We start from the raw sequence: 22,266 nt of genomic DNA, 5'->3' as shown, positions 1-22,266 counted from the left end.
TGTTTTACTTCAATTTGTTTAAAGTTTTCAAAAAATGTAAGCATGTGATAGTTTGCAAGGAACCTGGTACAGCCCAAACTCCCACTTCTAGTTATAAATATTATCTTCTCTGTATGTTCCTTACGTTTAGTAACAAAATAGAGGTTGGTTTAAATTGAAAGTATCTCTAAGTTATTTTATATCCTTTTAGAACATATGAAGTTCTAGTCAAAACCTGTTACACTTTTGTGTTTATGTGAACATAAATTGTATCTATCTTTTAACATAAATATCCATATGAAATGCTTTTAAAACAAAAATCAGCCTCACTTCTTTTTAAATTCAGAAGCAACCATAATTCATCAAACTTTAATCATTAAGTGGTCTATTCCTGACTATTTTATTGTGAAAAGTAATATAAAACGAATTTGAAGGTCAAATAGCAACTGTTAGTGGCTAATACATCATATTTACAAATGGTTCAAGTTTTTTTTTCCTCTATTTAAAATTGGTCTGCAGTCAAAACATTTAAGAGGGGACTAGAAATTAAAAAGGATTTTGAGAGGCAATTTCTAACTGCTGAACTTTTGTAACAGGGATATCATGCTTAAATAAGGATCTAGTCTACAATAAAAGCAAAACTTTACATAAGAACCTATCTTAATTAATCTTGCAGGGTACCTTTATAACTAATTGGCTCATTTATTTCTTAACTAGGTATATATGCTTCTTAAATTCTCAAAAGCTTAAAAGCAAACTGATATTCAGAGTTGCACAGTCTTATCGAAATTAAAACTTCAGAAACTTACAATATAATTACTGACTCTCTTGCCAGATCCAGTACATGTTCGAGTAAAGAAGTTTAGCTCTATAACTTCCACCCCTCAACCTAAACCTCCAAGTCACTTGTCAGTTAAAGGTTGGGCGATTTATTGACCGCCTCTGGATGCATACTGTCAGTGCGGAAGGAAATATGAGAGAGGGTTGTCGCTACTGTTCTGGAGCTCATTGATAATGACATACCTGCCTCTGTCACCCATTACCCATACTACAAACTACTTAGACCTAACTGAAAAATCAATAGCCTACTTGCACTGGTTCCTGTGGTTGCCTCCTTTGATTGTCAGCTCCTGTCTAGGGTCAGCACTTACATGAAAGGGGCTGTGACTGCCTGATGCTTTCAGGACAACCTAACGATATGAAACTAGCCAACAGAACAGTAAATTCTGTCTCCATGCCCTCCTCATCAATTAGGCTTTGACTAGGCTTGCCTGTAGAAACCTGACCTTTTAAGTTTAGGTGAATATGGACTAGCTGAACACACCATTGCCCTCAGCACTGAGCCAGGAAATCTACTGACAGGTTAAACAAAACAGAAGGTTGTAACTGTCATAATTTGCATTGCACTTTCACGCCAACAAGGGTGTTATCAGTAGGGGCAAGCCCTGGAACACACAACTCCAGCACCCTTAAGCCATGCCACTCATAAATTTTCAAGAGAAGTGAGATAAAACATAAATTCACCAATAGCAATGCATTTCTCAACTCTTAGTCTTTTAGGTTTGCACTTTGCAAACCCACAGAGTGTCCATCAACAACTTTCTCAGTGGTCACCTGGCACTGTTATTGCATTAATGAGATACTTCCAATGAACACAACACAGAAGTGAAAATAACTCTAACTGAAAAACTATTTTAGAAAGAATTTATAATACAGAATACAGACTGATTGAGCGATATCTCAAAATGAGAAAAATTAGGCCTCCATATGAGGTCTTTCCCTGCCTCACTTCCCCCTCTCTCCAAAAATATCCACAAGCTTAGACAATAAACGACTGCATAAGTGAAGGGAGGTGTTGAAATTATTTCCTACCATGCTGCTCTGATACAGCATCTTTTACAGTTTGAGAGGAAACTAAGAACATCTGTAAAATAAAAGATGTTAACACTTTTATGCTTGTCAGATCTTCTGATGAAAACAAGAGAAAAGCATGAGAAAGCAGTATAAAACTTTACTTACTTTAGTGACTCATGTTTTCAAAACCATTTCCCTGCTTAGATCTATCTTTAACACAACATGCATATGGTAATATTATAGTTGCTAAGAAGAATGTCATTTCTCTAAGAAGAAGACTGGTGTTATCATATTTTTTAAAAGGTTAATTGTGAACTTGATTTTTTTTTTTTTAGCTTCAAGATCTAATATTTATAGAATACCTAATCTTAATGGAAATGCCAAAAACACTGAGTCAACTCAACATTTTAAGAAAAAACAAACCTGCTAACCTCGTGGACACCTTTAAAACAATGTTCTTCTATATATACAAGAATACACAGCCTGGCTTGTTTTCATATTTTATGATGCAACGACTACCAATAATAATCAGCATATTCTTAGAATTTATTACATACTGCTATTTGGTTGTTCCTCACAACTGTCTTCAATCTATAATTTGTAATTTTTTTCCTTAAATCTAAAACACAAACTATAACCATTCGTTTATATGACTTCTTTCATGTTAAAAAATATCATGTATTGCCCTGGCCAGGTGGCTCAGTTGGTTGGCAAATGGCTCTGTACACCAAAAAAGTTATGGGTTTGATTCCCGGTCAGGGCACACACCTAGGTGCAGGTTCGATCCCTGGTCAGGGTGTGTACAGAAGACAATTGATAGATGTTTCTCTCCCTCTCTCGCTTTAAAAAAAAAAGCAATAAAAAAAAACATATCCTTGGGTTAAGATTTAAAAAGTTTTTTTCATGAACTTATAATGAAGCAGCACCGAAGCCTAAATTTTGCAGAAATATTTCTAATTTGAAATAAACTAATAAGATATAAACAACAACTTTACTCATGTTATGGTAGGAAATTGATGATTTTTTTGTATCTAGAAAAGGTTAAAAAAACAAAAAACCCTCCTAATCCATATCCCCATTTTAAAACTGAAAAAATAGTGAGTAGAAATAGTCACTTGATCAAGTTCACTTAGCTCACTTGTAGCCAAGCTAGAACAAAATTCAAGACTGTCTCCCTTTACTTTATCTATCCATGTTAGTTATGTGAGAGCAACAACCTTCTAATGTTTAAAAAATACATAGTTTTGTGTCATTCATTTTTAATTGATGCTACAATTTATAGAAAGTTTTGACTAATTTGCAGAAAAGATTAGAAGATGTGCAGAGCATTTACCCAACAAGGTACTGTAGAACAAATAACTATGAGAAATAGAAGTTCTAATTGAGCATTCTTGGAACCCTTCACTTATCTAATATGATGATTAACTGCATCTGGTAGCCTTTCAGGTCCTTTGTGTGTACCTATCTGATAGCAAAGTGAAAGGGCATGGATAGTGTCTGGTCCCAGCAAGCAAATCATTTGAAAACAGTCATAGCCATAGATCAAAGATGTTTCACTCTATCTAGGCTGATTTAAACCTACTAACCCAGGTTTTGTCTAGAGACAAAACCAGTCGGAACATAAGAGAATGATGCTGTAGGATCCAAAGATAATAATGGCAGATAGGAAAAACCTCAGAAAAGAAACAGACTGGCAGAACCTTGATATTCACAGGCCAAGACAGCTGTTTTATATCCTAGCTTTATTTCAGATGGTTAAAGACAATTTTCAATTCTTCAGATCATCAAATATTATTTCATTTATACCATACAGATATCTTCTATACCTAGACTAGAACCATGAAGGATTTTTGTTGTTGTTTAACCACTACAAAGAATTAGTGTAACCTCTCAGCACATCATTTTTACTCTAATTCACAATGTTTGAAAGGAACAAGCTAGATTTTTAACATTTCCATTGAAAATAACAGAAAGTCTATTAAAAATTCCCTGAAATCTTAGAAGATTGATGCCAGATTATTAGTACTAATAATAATACAGATGAAGTGCTAAAGAACAGATATATTTTAAAATAAACTAAGATGTTTAAAAAGGTTAGTTTTCCTTCAGAATAACAAAAAATTACCAATAGGATATGCTTAAGTAATAATTTTAAACACAGGTCCATAATATGTCTCAATGACCAAAAAATATATAGAATCTGAACTAAGTACAGCTCAGTACGGTATAATCTACACCCCTAATCTCAATCATCCGTTCCATAAATGTCTGGCACTGATCACAAAGGGGAATTAGAAATGGGAACGGGGATAGCTCTAAGATCTGAAAAACCATGTTCTACAAGTGAGTCAGCAGTAGTAGCTTCTAAACAAAGGATATCACACCTTCATTAAACCATAACATTTGGATTTATTTGGCATCAATTTCAATATTCACTAATCCTTATTTTCCTATCTATCTTCTGTAAGTGATATTAAAAGACCAGTAAAATTTGTGGAAGAAAAACAAATAAGATTCCAAAAATTATGTAATCATTCCTTAAATGGTTAAGAGTTGGCTCCACTAAAAGCACCCTCTCATTGTTGAAGATTTTATAGTGAGTTATGAAAGACAAAGTTATTTGACAGGTAAAATTTAATATTTACCTCATAGTACTTTAGTAAGTTCAAATTGTTAAGGAAAGGAAGGGAAGAAGGAAGAAAGGGAAGGATAGGAAAGGAGGATAGATGGATCTTATTCTAACTTTCAGAGCAAATGTCTAACTATATATGGAAATAAAAGAATATCATAGGTACAACTCAAAAATGTATATATTTGAAATGAGAAAAGGCTAAATGATTTATTGGTAAGACCAAAAGACGAATACAACATAAGTCAAACTACAATAAGTTCAATGAAACACCTTCTGAAAAATTCTTGCTGAATTAACTTGAATTTCCTTAAATTTCATATCCTAGCTCAGTAATACAACAGTATTCACTTCTCAGTCAGGCTAAAAGCTGTTTACTTCCACTTTCATGAGTCCAGGTTCTTTGCTCTATCATTATACATTTTGGTGAGATCAAACTCTGCACAGCTTAATAAAGTACTCATATATACAGTTGCTATTCAGCTTGGGGAAAAACTAACATGTATCATACTCTGAATTTTCTCATCCTACTAAATAATGTAAGAATTAGACTTGCAAATGTCTAATAGGTATAAAGATCACTAATCATATATATTGTCCCACGTAACCCAAACAAACATAAAAGGCCCACAAACAACACTCAAAAGTACATAAAAACATTTATTTTTCAGTACAGCTTGATAGGCTTACTATACAAAGTTAAAGCTATTGCTTTTACTTAACAGAACGTTATCTTAAGTTCAAACTGTTCAAATGAGAACAATAATACTCCTGGGTTACCAATCAAAAGCTATTTTGTGAGGGGCGGGGGTTTTAGAAAAAACTTGTTCCAGCAACATTTTTTTATCATTTATAATTAATAGGCACTACAGTGAACTCTTCAAAGAAAATATTCAGTTACTGATTATTTGCTAGATTGATTACAGAATAATAATTATCAATACACACAAACAATCTCTATGATACTTCAGAGTTTGGGAAAATTAGATCAGAATAGGGAAAAAAAAGTGGTTTGATTTGACTTTAATACAATGTGAATAGTATAATTGACAATGTTGTTGTTAAAGTTTCTTACAGATATTTTAATGTAATTATTTCAATAAAATTTCATCAACAAATACACTAACACATTGTCTGGGTTATTTTCTTTTTGTTTTGACTGGAATTTTAAAACCAGAAAATTAATAGTTATTTATTTCCCCATTAATATCTTGACCAACAAAAAAAAATTTTGTTTTTAAAAAGTCAAGCATTAAAAAAGCCAAGCATTTTTATAAATATGTTGAATGATTAACTGTATATGAAGCAAAAATTTAGCAACCTCATATATGTTTCAAAATCAGATTTTAGATGATCAGAACATATATAGGCAAACATGTGGTCCTTTGTTTTTTAAAATGTACAAATCCGCCCTAACCGGTTTGGTTCAGTGGATAGAGTGTCGGCCTGCGGACTGAAGGGTCCCGGGTTCGATTCCAGTCCAGGGCATGTACCTTGGTTGCGGCACATCCCCAGTAGAGGGTGTGCAGGAGGCAGCTGATCGGTGTTTCTCTCTCATCGATGTTTCTAACTTTCTATCCCTCTCCCTTCCTCTCTGTAAAAAAATCAATAAAATATATTAAATAAATAAATGAAAAATAAAAATCCTTCAGAGTTGAGTTTTTTAAGTTAATAATCTGATTATTTTTTAATATGTAAATGTTTCCTTAGAAGACAATATCACTATCATGCAATCTAGTATTTGTATACTCTTTAGTAAATATTATTATATGCTATTTCTACAGATAATAAAATAATGGTATCTTTTTACTCTCAGTGATATGATAAAGTAGAAAATGCACTGAAGTTTAACTCAGTAAATACATTTATTTCTCATAAGTAAATATCAGCAAAAATAATGCTGTTTGAGGATTCTGTATTCTCTGGAAATATAAACAGGATTATAACTGTCAGATGTACAGAAGCACTGACGTCAACCATTAGTTTGGTTTTGCGTCTGAGAAACACAACATGAACTACTGAATCACTTCTTTTCAAATCCATATATTCCCTCCAGCAGTTCCAGCTTCATCAGCGGTGCAGCAATGCACAAAAATGACAGGCAAAAAGCATTAGCTTTTCTTTTCCCTCATGCTGTTTGCCTAGAAATGGAAGCCAGGGTTCTTTCTGAAAGCATTTGAGCTGAGGCTCTTTAAGTCAACTGCTGAAGGAAAATATAACTGAATTCTCTATTCAAGAAAGTATCACAATTGAACTGTTTGTTTCCTTCCAAGAAAAGGTTTTTGTGAAAATAAAATACTGTATTATTATCTTCAAATAAAATATAACATTAGCATTTAGCCTAATTGTTCATTATTCTTCAATAAGAAATATTTTCAGTTTTTTAAGTATTTGGTTAACTCATCACCTTACTTTAACACCATTCAAAAAGCACTCAGTTCTGCTTCTAATGTTAAATATAAAAAGGCCCCCAAGTTAAAATATACCAATTTTATTTTGAAAATATCTTATTTGCACAAATAGTTAAAATTTTTATTTCTAAGTTTCTGGCTTTCGTGTTTCACTACCAGAGGAAATTCAATTAATAATTACAAGTTTATTTAACCATGATCAAGTAAAAACAGGATGTAATGTGTAATCTGGAACTTACACATTCACTTTTTTTACTAACTAGTATAGTATTTGCTAAAACTTAACTCATTTTTTAAAGGATACAGGAAATTTTCAGACTTAAGTTTAAACATACACATTTTAGTTTATAGTAACTAAAAACACCCCACCTTCTACATCCTCATAAAACGTACCGAATGTAATGATGATGGTGAAGGTAAAGCCTAGAGAAGTCTGAAGGTTATGGACAACCGGAAATCCAAAACAAAAAATTCAAATCACACCCTGAATGTCCTCCTCTTTTTAGGAATGTCTGCAGCTATCCTAACATCACAGGTCTGGGCAGAAGCAAGCTGATGTTGGCACTGTCTAAACCAAACAAACAAGATGTTTAACAGTCAAATAAAATGTCCTGCAGCCTCCCTAATGAATTTGTCAAGGACCATCAGATTTCGCTCCCCCTCTTTTGCCTCATTAACTCAAGTATGATGAGATGGATTATAACGAGAATACAGATCAATCGGCCTGAAGACTTGAAGTGGCTTTTAGCCTCTAGTCTAGAGTTTCTTTCTCTCACTTGGTCTCCTTTAATAGAATATGGTATCTCCTGCAGAAGGGGCTGCCACTTCGTTTTAATACACCATCAAGGAGCTGCTGATGGACTTCTATACTAACATACATAAAAGCAGAGGTGACAGGGGCTCTTCAATTACAGCCTCCTCAGATACCGTTTCCCCCTTCAATTATTCAACCAGAGGAAGAGAGCGGATTCGCAAACACAGAGCAGAAGCAGTTCAGTTCCGAGAGCAGAGGCGGCCTAGGGAGTTGGGTGGGGGAGGGGGAGAAGGGAACTGGCAAGAGGGAGCATTATTTGCTGGAAGTGTTTAAGTTTATTGCTCGAATGATGTTTCTAATTAGTACCGTGACAATAAATTAAAGTCGCCTTTGTTTAACTGATTTATTATTTACTAGAGCATCTACCTTAGACAGGGTAAATTGGTAATGGATTGTTTTTAAATCAAAACATTTGTAATGTTTTATCAACTCTCAGCCTCTGTTGTAAAAGTGGAGAAACGCTGGGAAAAGGGTGCAAGAAACTTAGCTGTGCTTGACAGAGCGGAGACAAGAGGAGAGGAGCTGAGAGGAGCGAGGTATCAGGCAATGGCGTCTAGCGCAGCACGGCCTGGGCCGCCTCACTAGGCAAAGGCATGGACTGGCGTCCCTGGGCACCTACCCTGCACCGGCAGTAGGCAGCGCCATGGCCCAGAAGATGCACTACCACGGTCACCCCAGACCCCAGACCTTTCTGCAAACACTCACTCCCAGGGGCACCTCAGCCGCGAGGACAGGAAGCACTGAAGAAGCGGCCACCTCGAAGGTTGGGGAGGGAAAGCATTGCCCCCTCTGGCCCTGCCAGGAGTCTCTCCCCAGTAACTGCCCTCGGGAGACGAGGCTAAGGACCCTTTCCTGGCTGGTCACACAACTCCCTGCACCAAAGTGTCCCTCCTGCCCACTAATATTTCCCAGGGCGCTGGTGTGACCCACAGGCAATAAGCGGGTTATCCACGGAGTCTGGGCTTCCCACACGCCAACCTCCGAAGGCGCCGCAGCCCAGGCTCCTCAGGCAGCCCAGCGTCCCCCCCCCTCCCCCAAGGCTGGGGTCCCGAGGCCGCCCCGCCTCTCTGCCACTCCTGAATAGTTGACTAAAGCTGTGTCCGAATTTCAAGTATGCTTACTTCCAACTGTTCATCCCAACTCCTCACTACTGAACACAGATTCCACGCAATAAATTCGACTTAATTTTTTTAAAATGTCCCAATGGTTCTTTAGAAAGGGACTTAGGGCAAAAAAAAAGTGAATTGGTGACAAGGTATTGGACCACACCAGCCACATAAGAAAGGACTAAGAGGTCCAAGCATCTGGCATCAAGGAGGAGGAGAGACATAAACTTCCCCTAAGCAACTGAATTCAGGTTCACCTGGTCCCGTTTTAAGAGAGCAAGTCAATCCCTCCCAAGGGATTTTGAAAAAGCTGCATGCCAGGTTTTGCAAAATGCAGTCTTCCCGGAAGGGCTTCATAGAGTTTTATCCTTACAGCATTATCAAAGAATACAACATACCAACTCTAAAAATAGTAATAATAATAATCCCGCCTATTTATCTAAAAAAGACTCTGAAACCAGACAGACATCCAAGGTTCAAACATAAACCCTGAATATTAAGCAAATCACAAACACTGTTACAGCTTTTTCATCCAAAAGTACCGAAACGCTACAATGGGTAAAATACATACACTAGAACACAGACATGTGTTTCACTGAAATGCCAAGGGAGGAGTGAAGCCATCTGTGTAATCAATAACAGGATAGTTATAGATGTTTGCATTGCAGTAGTGAGTCTTTTAAAAGCAAAAGTCAATTATGAAAATAAATTCATTTTACAAATGAAACTGTATTACCTTCAAAAATATTCAAAATTAGATTTACAACATTGGCATTTTAAGAAAATTTTGATTCAGGTTCACATTAACTTCCTTTCGTTTTTAAGCTTAAAACAGTTTCAGTGGTTTATTTTGATGTAAACATATTCCAACAAAATTCTACCATCTATAAATCTGCACCATCTCTCGCAACTTAAATATATTTTCTAATAACTGGTTAATATGGCTGTCCTTGTAACAATAAAGGAAAAGCATTGAATATATCTGACTCTTAATTATGAAGCAGCAATTATCAAACAAGGTGCTTGCACTACTTTTGTCCTGCCCATTTTTTTCAACAGCATATGAAAATTACTGAAAAGGGATTTATAGTCATAAACCCTCACCCCATACCCACCCCCCACACACTGGTGCACTTATACAGCAATTGCTCTTGCTCTCAGCAACAATGGGGGTGGGGAGACTTGATGGGAGAAAATCAAGAAAACGTTAGGTCCTTTCCCAAATTCCTGTCCTCCTCCCATTTGCCTTAAGCGAAAGTGATTTTGTTAGTTTGCACCTTCTTCACTATGTTGATGGGGGGGGGGGGGGAGTGAACCTTTCTGAACCACTGTTACTCTCCCTCCAGTTACTCTGTCATCTCCAGAAAGTCCTTTCTATACAGACTCTTGTTCTTCCTTGCAACTGATAAGAGAGGAGGATAAAGAAGAGGGGGCTGTAAAATGTGTGTGTGCATTTGACTTCTACTATCTCCTCCTGTTTTCTTACTTCTCCCGTTACCCTCTTTCTTTATCAAGCGCAGCGGTGGCTGCTACCGTGGGCCAAGCATGCCTGTCTTCTCTCTCGGATTGGCTAAAGCAGTGACAGCTTGGATAGCGATTGTACGAACTGAAGCTCCGCCCCCCTCATGATGGCCCTGGACCATTCATAAACTAAATAACTCCAGGAAACAGCAAGGCAGGGAGAGGGGAGAGTGGGGAGTGAGAGGTGAGCGAAAGAGAGCTAGAGAGATTTAGAGAGGGGGGAGGGGGGAGAGAGGGAGAGAGAGATAGAGAGAGAGAGAGAGGGAGAGAGAAAAGGAAGGGAGGGAGCAAGGGAGGGAAGAGAGATTAGGAGGGGACAGGGAGAGAGACCTCAGAGGGGAGGAGGGAGAGAGGACTCAGAAAGTGGAATCTGCACAAGCAACCTAAAGGGGGAGGAGAAGAAAAACCCTAGAATCATTATAACTAAACCCCAGATGCAACGCAAGCAAAGACTTCGTCACATTAAAATACATTTTGTGAGGGCCAAGATTATAAATTACGAAGCAGAAATGAATATCAAACAACTTCCAGCGGTTTGCACCTAGAGAAAAACAAGAAGAACCCACTGCAAACAATCAAGTCCGGTCCAAACAACGCCTCCAGCAGGAAAAGAGGAATACCGCTACAACACGACCCCCTGAGAAGGGACCAGACCAGCACGCTGAGAGCGCAGGACGTCTGCACACCTCCGAGGGTGCCGCTGACTCAGTGCACTTCGCTGCTCTCCGGACATTAATTACATCCTTCACCTTACATTTGGGGGAGGGTGAGGAAGGCACTCACCTAAGCTGAGTGAAGAAGTCCTACCAGCTTGGGAGACAAGTTTAAGAATGAAACAGTGAATGTTTCGCTTTGATTTTTAAATTTACTTTAGCACTTAAAAGACCTCATTTCCAGATTTCTGGACAATCTCGGCAGCAGATATCTAAACTAAACCTTTTGTTAACCTGAAGTTTTCTTGTCTTCTCTTTTCCCTCCTCCCCCTTATCTCTCCGGCTGGCAAGCACATCTTTATTTTACATATCAAGAGAAAGCAAGAAAGTCCCAGCAGGTACTTTTCTTTTTGAAAGATCACTTTTTTCCCCCCCCCGCTAATTTTCTGGAGAAGAAAAGGATTTCGGACTGAGGGGAAAGAGAGATCTGGCCTGCTGTAGCATCAGCGGGTCAGCCCAGGTGGAAAGCAAGAGTGAAAGTGGGGCTTAAGGGGAGCGCACTGCCTCTTTTGCAAGCCGCAGGGCCACCACCAGTGTGTGAGCCTTGGATCCCTCAACGTATTGCGAGACGCCGGTGTATAGCCCGGACCTGTGCCCCAACATGATCGCCGCTCAGGCCAAGCTGGTTTACCAGCTCAATAAATACTACACGGAGCGCTGCCAAGCGCGCAAGGCGGCCATCGCCAAGACCATCCGAGAGGTCTGTAAGGTGGTCTCGGATGTGCTAAAGGAAGTGGAGGTGCAGGAGCCTCGCTTCATCAGCTCCCTGAGCGAGATCGATGCCCGCTACGAGGGGCTGGAGGTCATCTCGCCCACAGAATTCGAGGTGGTGCTCTACCTCAACCAGATGGGTGTCTTCAACTTCGTGGACGACGGCTCTCTGCCCGGCTGCGCGGTGCTCAAACTGAGCGACGGTAGGAAGCGGAGCATGTCTCTCTGGGTTGAGTTCATCACAGCGTCCGGCTACCTCTCCGCGCGTAAGATCCGTTCACGTTTCCAGACGCTGGTGGCTCAGGCGGTGGACAAGTGCAGCTATCGGGATGTGGTCAAGATGATCGCAGACACCAGCGAAGTCAAGTTGCGCATCAGGGAGCGCTATGTGGTGCAGATCACTCCTGCGTTCAAGTGCACTGGTATCTGGCCTCGCAGTGCGGCACAGTGGCCTATGCCTCACATCCCCTGGCCGGGCCCCAATCGGGTGGCGGAGGTCAAGGCCGAAGGGTTCAACTTGCTCTCCAAGGAGTGCTACTCGCTGACCGGCAAGCAGAGCTCCGCGGAGAGCGATGCCTGGGTGCTACAGTTCGGGGAGGCCGAGAACCGCCTGCTGATGGGCGGCTGCCGAAACAAGTGTCTGTCGGTGCTGAAGACCCTACGGGACCGCCACCTGGAGCTGCCAGGCCAGCCACTCAATAACTACCACATGAAGACGCTGCTGCTGTACGAGTGCGAGAAACACCCGCGGGAAACGGACTGGGACGAGGCGTGCCTGGGCGACCGGCTCAACGGCATCCTGCTGCAGCTCATCTCTTGCCTGCAGTGCCGCCGCTGCCCACACTACTTTCTGCCCAACCTCGACCTTTTCCAGGGCAAGCCCCACTCGGCCCTGGAGAGTGCTGCCAAGCAGACCTGGAGGTTGGCCAGGGAAATTCTCACCAATCCCAAAAGCCTGGACAAACTATAGGGTGCTGGGGACTGCTTGAAAAGCGATGCAAACGGGAATGCTCTCATCCACCCAACACACCACAAACAGCGGGAACTCCGGACACAAACTTTTATGTAAGCCACCTGAAAGAAACAGGAACCAAGCAGCAGACCTCCTTGAATGCACAAACCAACAAAAAGAGAGCAACCCTACCAACAAACCAAACAACACAAAATCACATTCTTGCACAAAGTGATCGTTTTCTTCCAAACAATGTGAATTTAAGAGGTCACACAAAAGAAGCAATCGGGCTTTGCCACCACAAAATGAAACCCAAGGTACATTTTCAAATCAATGTATAGTAGTTCTCCCCTTTTCCTTCTCTCCCTTTCTCTCCTCTCTCTCCTTCTGTCTCCTCTTCTCTCTCTCTCTCTCTCTCTCTCTCTCTCTCTCTCTCTCTCTCTCTCTCTCTGCCTCATTTCATTTTGTTTTGGGTTGCCTGAATGTTGTCACCAAGTGAAAAAAAGTATTTAATTATATGTAAAATTTCTCTTTTAAAAAAAGTTTTGCTGATGTTAAATGTATCTCAGTGCCAATGTCAGACTGTGCTCCTCCCTCTCCTGCACCTCTACCCTCACCCTAAGCAGTCTTGTTGAAAACAGAAATAAAAATATTACTTTACATTGTAATTGACTGTTTGTGGATTGTTCTTAAATGAAGGCAGGTGAGATCACAATTTAAAATTCACAATGTAAAGATCTGAATTTGAGCAGCTAAATACAAGAAGCTGCCATTTGAACTCTAATTTGCAAAATTACAAATACAGCACATTTTGTAGGTTTAATCATACAAGTTCTCACCAAAATCCTTAGAAAAGAGAAAATATTAATTTTTACCCAAATATATAATATGTTTGTACTATAGATTTAAGATTAAAAGTAATATCTTCCTAGACACTTGAAAAAAGAAGACATTTTATATAGAAAAACAAATTTTGATCCTAATTTTTTAAAGAGAAAAATTTTTTCCACATTAAAATGAAGACATTTGCTTTTTATGCCATAATTTTTAAAAATTCACTCTGAGTCTGAAATACAAAGGAAATACTTATGGATCTTTTCTGAAGAGTTAGCACTATCAGTTGACACTTTTCCTTCAATCATTTGTCCTCTTTAAGTTTTAAATAATAAAAACTTAACAGTTAAATCAACCGCACCAAAAATGAATAAAGTGGTTATAGCAATAGTCCTTTTCCTAGCAAACGTGAACAATCCAGATTTATGAATTACTTCAATATTTTAAATTGCTTAGTTATAAATGCCAACACTATGGTCATTTTTTTAAATCCCCAGTATTTTTCATGATTATTCTGAAGCTTCTTATAGGCAATTCAAACAAAAAAAGGTTTGGATACAATATTTCTGACCAAAAGAATATTACTGTTTCAAGAATTTACAAATAGGAAAAGTACTTTCTGCTCTTTCTGCCTTTCTACGGTAACAATCCAATATACCCATTACATTTCAACTTTAAGAAAGGTTTCTTTTTAAAGCAAGGAAATAAATGATTATAAAGTAATTTGTAAAACTGAAAGTATCCGAAAGGAACTGATTTCTCTTCCTCATATTGGAGGCAACTATGTACTCCATTAGATATGCTAATGAGGAGGCACAGGTACAGAATATATGTCAGATGTTATCCTGTAAAATTTGTTCTTTAAATTATCCCAGTTTTTAATTTATTGAGAAAATCCATGAATGAGAGATATAAAGAAAAATTTTAAAGAACAGAGGGAGAAGTGGGGGAGGGAGTATAAGGATGGATGAGCAGCAGGACAACAGGAGAGATGGATGAAAAACAAGGAAGGTACTTAGAGCTCTGGTTCACTTGACCAAACAGGGTTCAGTCATAAGATTTCCTGGTGAAATTTCCATAGTAAAAATAGTTCTAGTCTAGAAATATAAACTTTGATCTTATTAGCTCTGAAATCATCTCTACTCTAAATCTGTGTCTTTTCTGGTCTCTCTTCCTGTAGATGCAGAACAAATGCACTGTAATAGTAAGTGGTGCAGACAAACACACTACTTTTTTTTTTTAATAATAAAAATGAATTTATTCTCTGGGGAAAATGTTCTGATTTTTAAGAACATTTTCAAAGCAAGTAATAGGTCTTACATTTACAAAGTAATGATTTAAAGACAATGTTTAGTTTAAAAGATTAAAATAACATCTTAAAATGACCATTTTTTCACTCTCAAAAGTACTTACAGCATTAGACACATATCTCCCTCTAATTATCCCAGGAAAAGCTTTTAACTTTTGACAAGAAGAAACAAAATTTCCCCAAATTCAGTATCTTTTCTCCTCCTCATTTAATTTGATGCAACTAAAAAAGAAAACCACTGCAACAACGTAAGTGTCCTCACTACAAACAACCTTAAAGCACCAATGTCTATACAAAATAAAAAATTCTTCCAAAAACAGACTGACAAATTGTTCAATATAAACTAGCAGAAGTTTTTATTTCTGTAACGTTAGGCAGATTGCTGTGGTACAAAACAATTTCTGTGACTAAGGTAAAAGATCCCTGCATTGCACAAGCAACAGGGGAAAAATTAATTTAATGATGCTACACAGAATAAGATCAGAGAGAAATAAAAGTTATAACTTCCCCCAAAGGAGCAAATAACTTCAATGAGTCTAATTGCAAAGACTCGCAAAAATTCCAATATTGAGTAAAATTACTTAGATACCTTAAATCACAATTTAGACTTTAAGCCATGTATGTCCAAAAGCAAAATCGATATTCTGAGTTAAATTCTAGCCTCTGAAACTCACAAACTACCATAAATTAGAGAATGTAATTCATTTTGGTTACTTTTCTTTCCTAAAGAAACTAAAAAACATTTCCAGACATTTTAGCTCTGTAACAAAGTAAAAAAAAATAATGCAAAAATCTAAATTAAAGTTTTCTCTATGCTGGATTAGCTGAATTACCAAGGTCAAAATGAGCTGTTTCACTGTAGCTTTCCTTTTGTACAATCTACCAAATCCTGTTAATAAAGGCAGCAATTTCAAAACATTGTGTTAGAGATGCACATAAGACAAGAGATGATCATAAAGTTTTCAATAAAATTATAACATTTTCATCAAGAACTACTTTGAAATACTTCTAAATCACTAAAACTTAATAATTCACATGATTACAAAACCAATAAATTCAGAATGTATATATGTGTGTATGCATGTATCTATGTATGTAGTATGCACACACAAAAGCTATCAGTGTGTAAAATAAAGTATTCCAATTTTTTAAACCACTTTTCTTTCTATACGATGCTTATTTTGCTCATTTTAAACGAGACTTTCCTCTCAGAACAAATCCTACCATTCACATTCATGAAATAAACCTAATTTGGGCTTTATGGCCTAGCCACAAATGTTTCTTAGTAAAATAAAGTTGCCAAGGTCTGAAAAGTAATCAGAAATACATTTTAAAGGGGAAATTACATTTTCATTTAAGAATAGGAAATTATGCAGTGCCTTGTAAAATCGACTTCAGGTAATGGGAAACAGAGTACCTCATACACACATGAGACACGCATGCACAACAGAGTAGTAAGTCATGAGGACAAAGCAAGGAGAGTGATATATTGGTATTATACCTAGAAAGCAGAAAGGCTAAACAAAATAATTCGTCTCTCGATCTCACTGAATTTTGTAGCTTAATTCACCCTGGACCCTTTCAGGCAAAATATATTTATAGGAGATATTCCCTGAGGTTCTTCCCCCACCCTTCAATGAGCTAATGATAAATGCAATTAAGTGGGAATTGTTTTGGAATCTAAATAAACTTCAATAATCTAACTAACTGGTAAGGAAGCCATAAGCTAAAGGAAATAGTTGCCTGCAGAGACAGAGAAATCAGCAAGAAATTCAAACTAAGTCTGTCAGATTTTACCAATGCCAATCCTACTTAATAACAGCGCATCATCCCATCCAAAGAAAAATACAATTCCATAAAAATGAAGCCCGCTCCTCATCATCTCACCTTGGGGTCGATATTCTTGAAGTGGGGATCTTCTTCATCCACCTCAAAATAGAGCTCGGAGGAGGTGACAGAAAGAATGCCCTTTACTACAACAGAGGGGGCCACAAGCTGAGCTGGTGTGCTCAGGCTAACAGGACCTGCCAAAAGGAAAAGGCAAGCTGCATAAGTTGGAATGACATTTTTCAAAAATTCAAATAGATTCAAACAGAAATTTTATTTAAAAATTCTCACCCCTAGCACCAAATTGCCTGCCAACTCCTACACAAATTCTGTTGTGCCCCCCAAACTTCCTCTGAAAATGCAAAGTTAGGGTTCTCATACTAAGAGATTTATAACAGGCAAATAATGGTAACAGTAAGCTAGGATGCAATTATTTTACTGGGAGTCTGCAAAGCTTTGGTCTAATCTGGAAAAAAGGGCAGCTCTGCCTAAATAAGTCCATCCACATTCCATTTAGAAAACAAGCCTCAGGCTATCAAACAACATGGAACAACAACCAGCAGCAAGGAGGACTCAATAGGCTCTCAAGGCCAGAGGTTAGTTTAGAGTTTGGCTGAGGCATGATTATAAAAAGATCACTAGCTTATTAGCAAAGTGAGAAACATTACACCATATTCTCTGGTAAAGATTTTGTGCCAGGCTGACACAAAGCCTCTTCCGTAATAACTTTCCCCGTGAAAGATTGGTAAAAATACTTATTTTCTAAACCTGCCTTTCCACTGTTAAATTTTGTTCAGTGCTTCCAAATCTAATATTAGTGTAGTTCAGGGACTCTGGGAGTAAACAGCTGGAGGGTGGGTTTCCAAGTGAATGAATTTTTATTGGAATAATCAAATCTCCACAGGGCTTATCAAAGAGACAAATCAGCCTGCTACTGAAAACAATAGATTCAATACAGATAGAAAAGCACAAAGTATATTAGAGCTAAATCTAAAATAACTAAAAATAATGATTATATTATATATACATATAGATTTATGTAAAGATTCGATGTAGTAAGAAATTGAAATCCCATGTCAATTCTTCATTGTACAAATCCTATAGGTGAAGAAAACAGCAAGAGAAGATTGGCACTTAGAGGTCTGAATTAATACAGTGCCTATAAACACAGCACACCTATTCAGGTAATCAATGGGTGAATAAGTGTTTCAAAATTCAGATGAATTGACATTTCTATCGATTGTTAGAAGGGTGTTGGTCCTTAATCTCGCATCAATCTTAATGTGTGCCAGTAGGACAATAGAAGGGATGCTCTGCAGAGATCAGAACAGGTTTTGCCCTCTATTCCCAATGTACAAATACATTGTGTCTGCAGATGGGCAGCAGATAGCTACGAACAGCCATGATTTCCCAAAGCTCATCCCTATAAATGGATGAAATAAGCAGCTATGTGTTCTTTTGCTGTCTCCTTTGCCCTCTGTACATTAGCATGTAATCCTGAGAAGAAATAACATTTTTTCAATCACTCTCAGACATTCAATTACAGGGTAAGCAGACAGCTGCAGGAGCTAGGGCAGCCTAGGTCCTAAAGAAGACCCCTGACAATTTCCACTTCATTTCTAACCCACACCACTTTATTAGTGTGGATTACTTCCTAATCCTATTGCCATTGTCAGGATTATATAATTAAACTCCCCTTTCACCTCTATTACTGTATGACTGTATTACTAGTAGCAAGAATAGAAGCAAAATAAAGGAAGAGGAAATGGGTAAATGGATATGAAGGAAAAGACTAGAGAATAGCATTGTCCACCTTATTCTCCATTCCTGTCTTAAGTCCCTCACACTATGCTCCAATTAATTTTACTTTACTTTACAAAGAGGTCCACAGGTCATCAGAAAAGATGCTATTATGCATTTTGGCATTTCATTGCCATTCACTGCATAGTAGCACAGGTTGAACATATATGTCATTAAATATAAGATTTCTAATGCCTTTTCTCTTAAATGAAAACGATCAAAACAGGTTATATAATTTTCCCTAAAGAAATCATAGAATCTTTCAGACTTTCCTCATCGAGGGACAGAGCCACAGGCATTAAAAAAAAAAAAAAAGAAAAGAAAAGAAAAGCCATTTAATGAATGACTAAAATTTCAGGCTAAAAAGAGAATTTTTCCCATTAGGGAAGTAAAAGTGAAAATCTGCAGAGTACAAATCAAAATTCCTACATCAGGTAAAATATGTGAATCCTGTGTAAAGCCACAGCATTCCTGAAGTGGGTTTTGGAGGGAGTTAACGGTATATGCAGCATGTTCGCTAAGATCTGTATATCAAAGCAAATAGCTTATCTGCCTCCGAGCTTTATTCACAAAACAACTGGCAGAATTCTACTTACAACTCTCACATTACAGAGAGTAGGTAACTCCCATGGAATGGGTGAAGCAATTTTGTTTTGTTGTTGCTGCTTTTAAACTTTTCTTTCTTTTTCAGTGAAAATAATTCATTAAAATGAGCAGGGTGGAGACCGAACAGCATAAGAAAATAAAGGATACAGTGTTGCAGATTAGGTGGAAAATGTTGGAGGGCACAAAAAATTTTTATCTTGTGTAATTGTGGGTGTAAACTTAGTAGTCCTAGTGGTCACTGCTGAAAAAGTAAGTAATTAGATGCTTATTGGCCCAGACAAGCTGAAATATCTGCACAAGCACTGAATTTACCGGTGAAATTCTCTAAATCCTTCTCATCCACGGATGACAGAGTGTCGTCGTCGCCTTCAGGGAGGATCTCGTTTTCTGAGTTCTGATTTCCTAAGGCCTGACTCCTGATGGACTGTTTTCCTTTAGCAAGGATATCTTCATCTGCAGCTGAAATGAGAAGGAAACAAAGCTGTCCATCAGCCCCTGAAGAGCACTCTGGCAGAGGGGCAGGGAACTGTGGTAAGGCTAGGTGGGCAATCATATGCACAGGGAGTCATCCACGCTGGGGAAAGTGACTGGGATGGCACGCATGATCCTTCTGACAAACGGGATTCCCCAAACCTAGTCTGAACAAGCACCCTAATCCCATTAAATCTGACCCTTGCACCCCTCACTGAACCATTTATTTACTCATAGTTAGGGCAGAAGAAGGTTCAAAAGCAGCACATTTTTGGAAATTTGTCAACAGAAAAAAATCAGAACCTATTTTTACAAATAATACCTATATGACACTGAAAAATAAGGAAGGCCGATTCACATTCCTGGGATAATATAGTGAAAACATTTTGAAATGTTTGGGGAATGACTGTGAAGGAGAATCCAGAAGGAAGAAGAGTCAGAGCTAGGAGAGAGTCACAGCCAATGAGGACTCAGGCCAGACCCTGAAGCCATATCTGCCACTCATAAAGCTCTAGCAGTTCTTAGAGGCTGTGTTCTCTTCCCCTTAACTCCACCCTCCCTCCTTCCTTCACCTTGCCCTTGCCCCACCCCCGCACCCCACCCGCACCCCCACTCCAGTCCTTAGACAAATATCCAAGAGCAAGGCAATGTGGAAACTAAGTGGAGGCTCAAACACTACCTCCTCCCTGTGTTTAAACTAAAGGGCTAAGACACCCCGGGGGCAAACATAACAGAGAGCCTGGGATGAGAGGCATCTGGGCAAAGAGCCTCATGCTGCCTGAGCTGCAGCAGCCTGTGGAGAGCAGCAGACTCGAAGGCAGTTACAGGCTGCTGCTGGACGCGAGGCAAAGGAGGGAGAGCTTGCAGGAAATCCGAGGAGTGAAGAAGCAGCTCTGCGGAGCACCTACAGCCAACAATGGAACCACAGACAGAAGCTGAGGTGCAGCCAAAAGGAGAAATACTGATACTCAAAATACTGACTTCAAAACCCCAAGTGCCTCCAGAGAGACTCTACTGCTTTGAGGAGCTTTCTCCCTAGGAAATACATAAAAGCAGATACTAACTGCTGGATTCTGATTTTTAAAAGCTCATTGTGTCACGTAAGGGAAAGTTTAGCATCCTCCTTCCATCCCTGGTTTCCAGCTAGGGAAATCCCAGAGGCAAAGCACCTGATCTGCCCAGGCAGCAGCTATTGATATGGAAATCAGATGGACGGGTTTTTTGCTCCACTGCAGTTTCTGCCCAGGCATAAGGCCCAAAACCCACAAAGGATAAAGCCCTCAATTTGCAATAACATGACTAATATTTATTTGTCATTTATGCCGATAGTTAAACTATGTGTACGTTACCTGGTTAACCTGAGAAATCAAAGGTTCGTTGAGATGAATAGGCAAGGTTATGGATAACTTTAAAAGGTATAAGTTTATTTTTATCATTTATTGTGAGTTCACCATGTATATCATACAATATGTATGGCACTACCATACAATATGTATGGCACTACTTAAAAGAACATAGGTGCCTTCTATTAAATAACGAAGTCATGGGAAAAAAAGCTTTCATTATTTAGCTCTGAATACCCTCTTATAGGTAAGTAAAATCATATTTTCCTATGCTGCACACATATGAAGGTCTCAATAAATATTTGGAAAACAATTTAAGAATCCATTTTAAATGGCTTTATATTTTTAAAAGCTACAAAGAAATATACCCAAACCCAATACTTTTAAAGAACATAGCAGTATATGTTTTTATATCATTGCTTATATTTCAAGTATTTGTTTCCTTACTTTGAAATCATAAACACTGCCCTTAAGTCCAAACAAGACCTTTTTCAATTTACTATCAATTTTACTAAAAATAAATTGGTCACCGATGAATACAAAAGAAATCACCATTTTCTATATTTTCTTATAAAGTAGATTACAACAAATTAACCACTACCAGTCAGATTTTAGTACAAAATCAGCATGTTACGTTCTCATTTCCTGGATTTAAATTCCTTCTTCTAAGCAGAAATAATAATAATGCTAATATTAAGCAACACTTATCATGTGTCAGGGAGTGTTCAAAGCACTTTACATATTTAACTCATTTAATTATCATAAACCTCTTCTATTTCTCCTTTTCAGATGAATAAACAGGCTCAGAGAAGGAACACAGCTACTGAGAAGTAGAATTAGGAATCTGTGGCCCCAGAATCTGGGCTCTTAAGCACTATACAAATATTAATGCATATGCGACTTCCTGATTATCTTACTAATTCTTACATTTCTCATAGTGCATTTTAAAAGGGGAGGTCAGAATTATAACAAAAAAAGTAAAGAATAAAAAAATGTTCATTTCCAAACCTAGATCTGATGAACATATGACAAACACATCAAAAACAACTAAATTCAACACCTTACTCATTACTTCTCTGATTAGAGCCATACATGCTGTAAAGTGTGCCAAGCCTATTTGGAAAAAAAAAAAAAAAGAGAGAGATAGAAAAACCCCTTTAATCTGCAAACATTTACGAAAAAAAAAATTAGAGAAGCGAGTGGCAATATAAAATAGCTCAGTAAATAAATTCACATTTACTTAAATGACCATTAAATATAATTTTTTATCCCTTGCAACTGGAATTTAAAATTTTTTAAATGTTTTCATCATGCTGACATATTAAAACACAGAAACTTCTGAATTAAATAAAATTTTATGAAAAGAAGTTTAAAGTATTATAGGCC

The 22,266-nt window shown here is 38.0% G+C and overlaps 2 protein-coding genes across 11 annotated transcripts in view; one reads left to right on the top strand and one right to left on the bottom strand.

The window, feature by feature from the left end:
- The window catches only part of LRBA (LPS responsive beige-like anchor protein), a 593,124-nt gene that overhangs the window by 223,594 nt on the left and 347,264 nt on the right, over nt 1-22,266 (bottom strand). For all 10 annotated transcript variants that reach the window (XM_059697845.1, XM_059697843.1, XM_059697844.1 and 7 more), the window contains 2 exons: nt 19,379-19,525; nt 16,721-16,857 (listed from right to left, as the gene is read on the bottom strand). In XM_059697845.1, coding sequence (XP_059553828.1) covers nt 16,721-16,857; nt 19,379-19,525 — 284 coding nt within the window. The remainder of the gene's footprint in view (nt 1-16,720; nt 16,858-19,378; nt 19,526-22,266) is intronic.
- On the top strand, nt 10,556-13,358 carry MAB21L2 (mab-21 like 2). Its single transcript, XM_059697869.1, has one exon. It carries the CDS (start codon nt 11,629-11,631, stop codon nt 12,706-12,708), a length of 1,080 nt encoding a protein of 359 aa, XP_059553852.1. The 5' UTR covers nt 10,556-11,628; the 3' UTR covers nt 12,709-13,358.

Source organism: Myotis daubentonii, chromosome 5, assembly GCF_963259705.1.
Source record: "Myotis daubentonii chromosome 5, mMyoDau2.1, whole genome shotgun sequence".
In the NCBI taxonomy this organism is placed as follows: domain Eukaryota; kingdom Metazoa; phylum Chordata; class Mammalia; order Chiroptera; family Vespertilionidae; genus Myotis; species Myotis daubentonii.
Note: the sequence above shows the minus strand (reverse complement) of the source record. Positions and strands in the feature narration are given on the sequence as shown.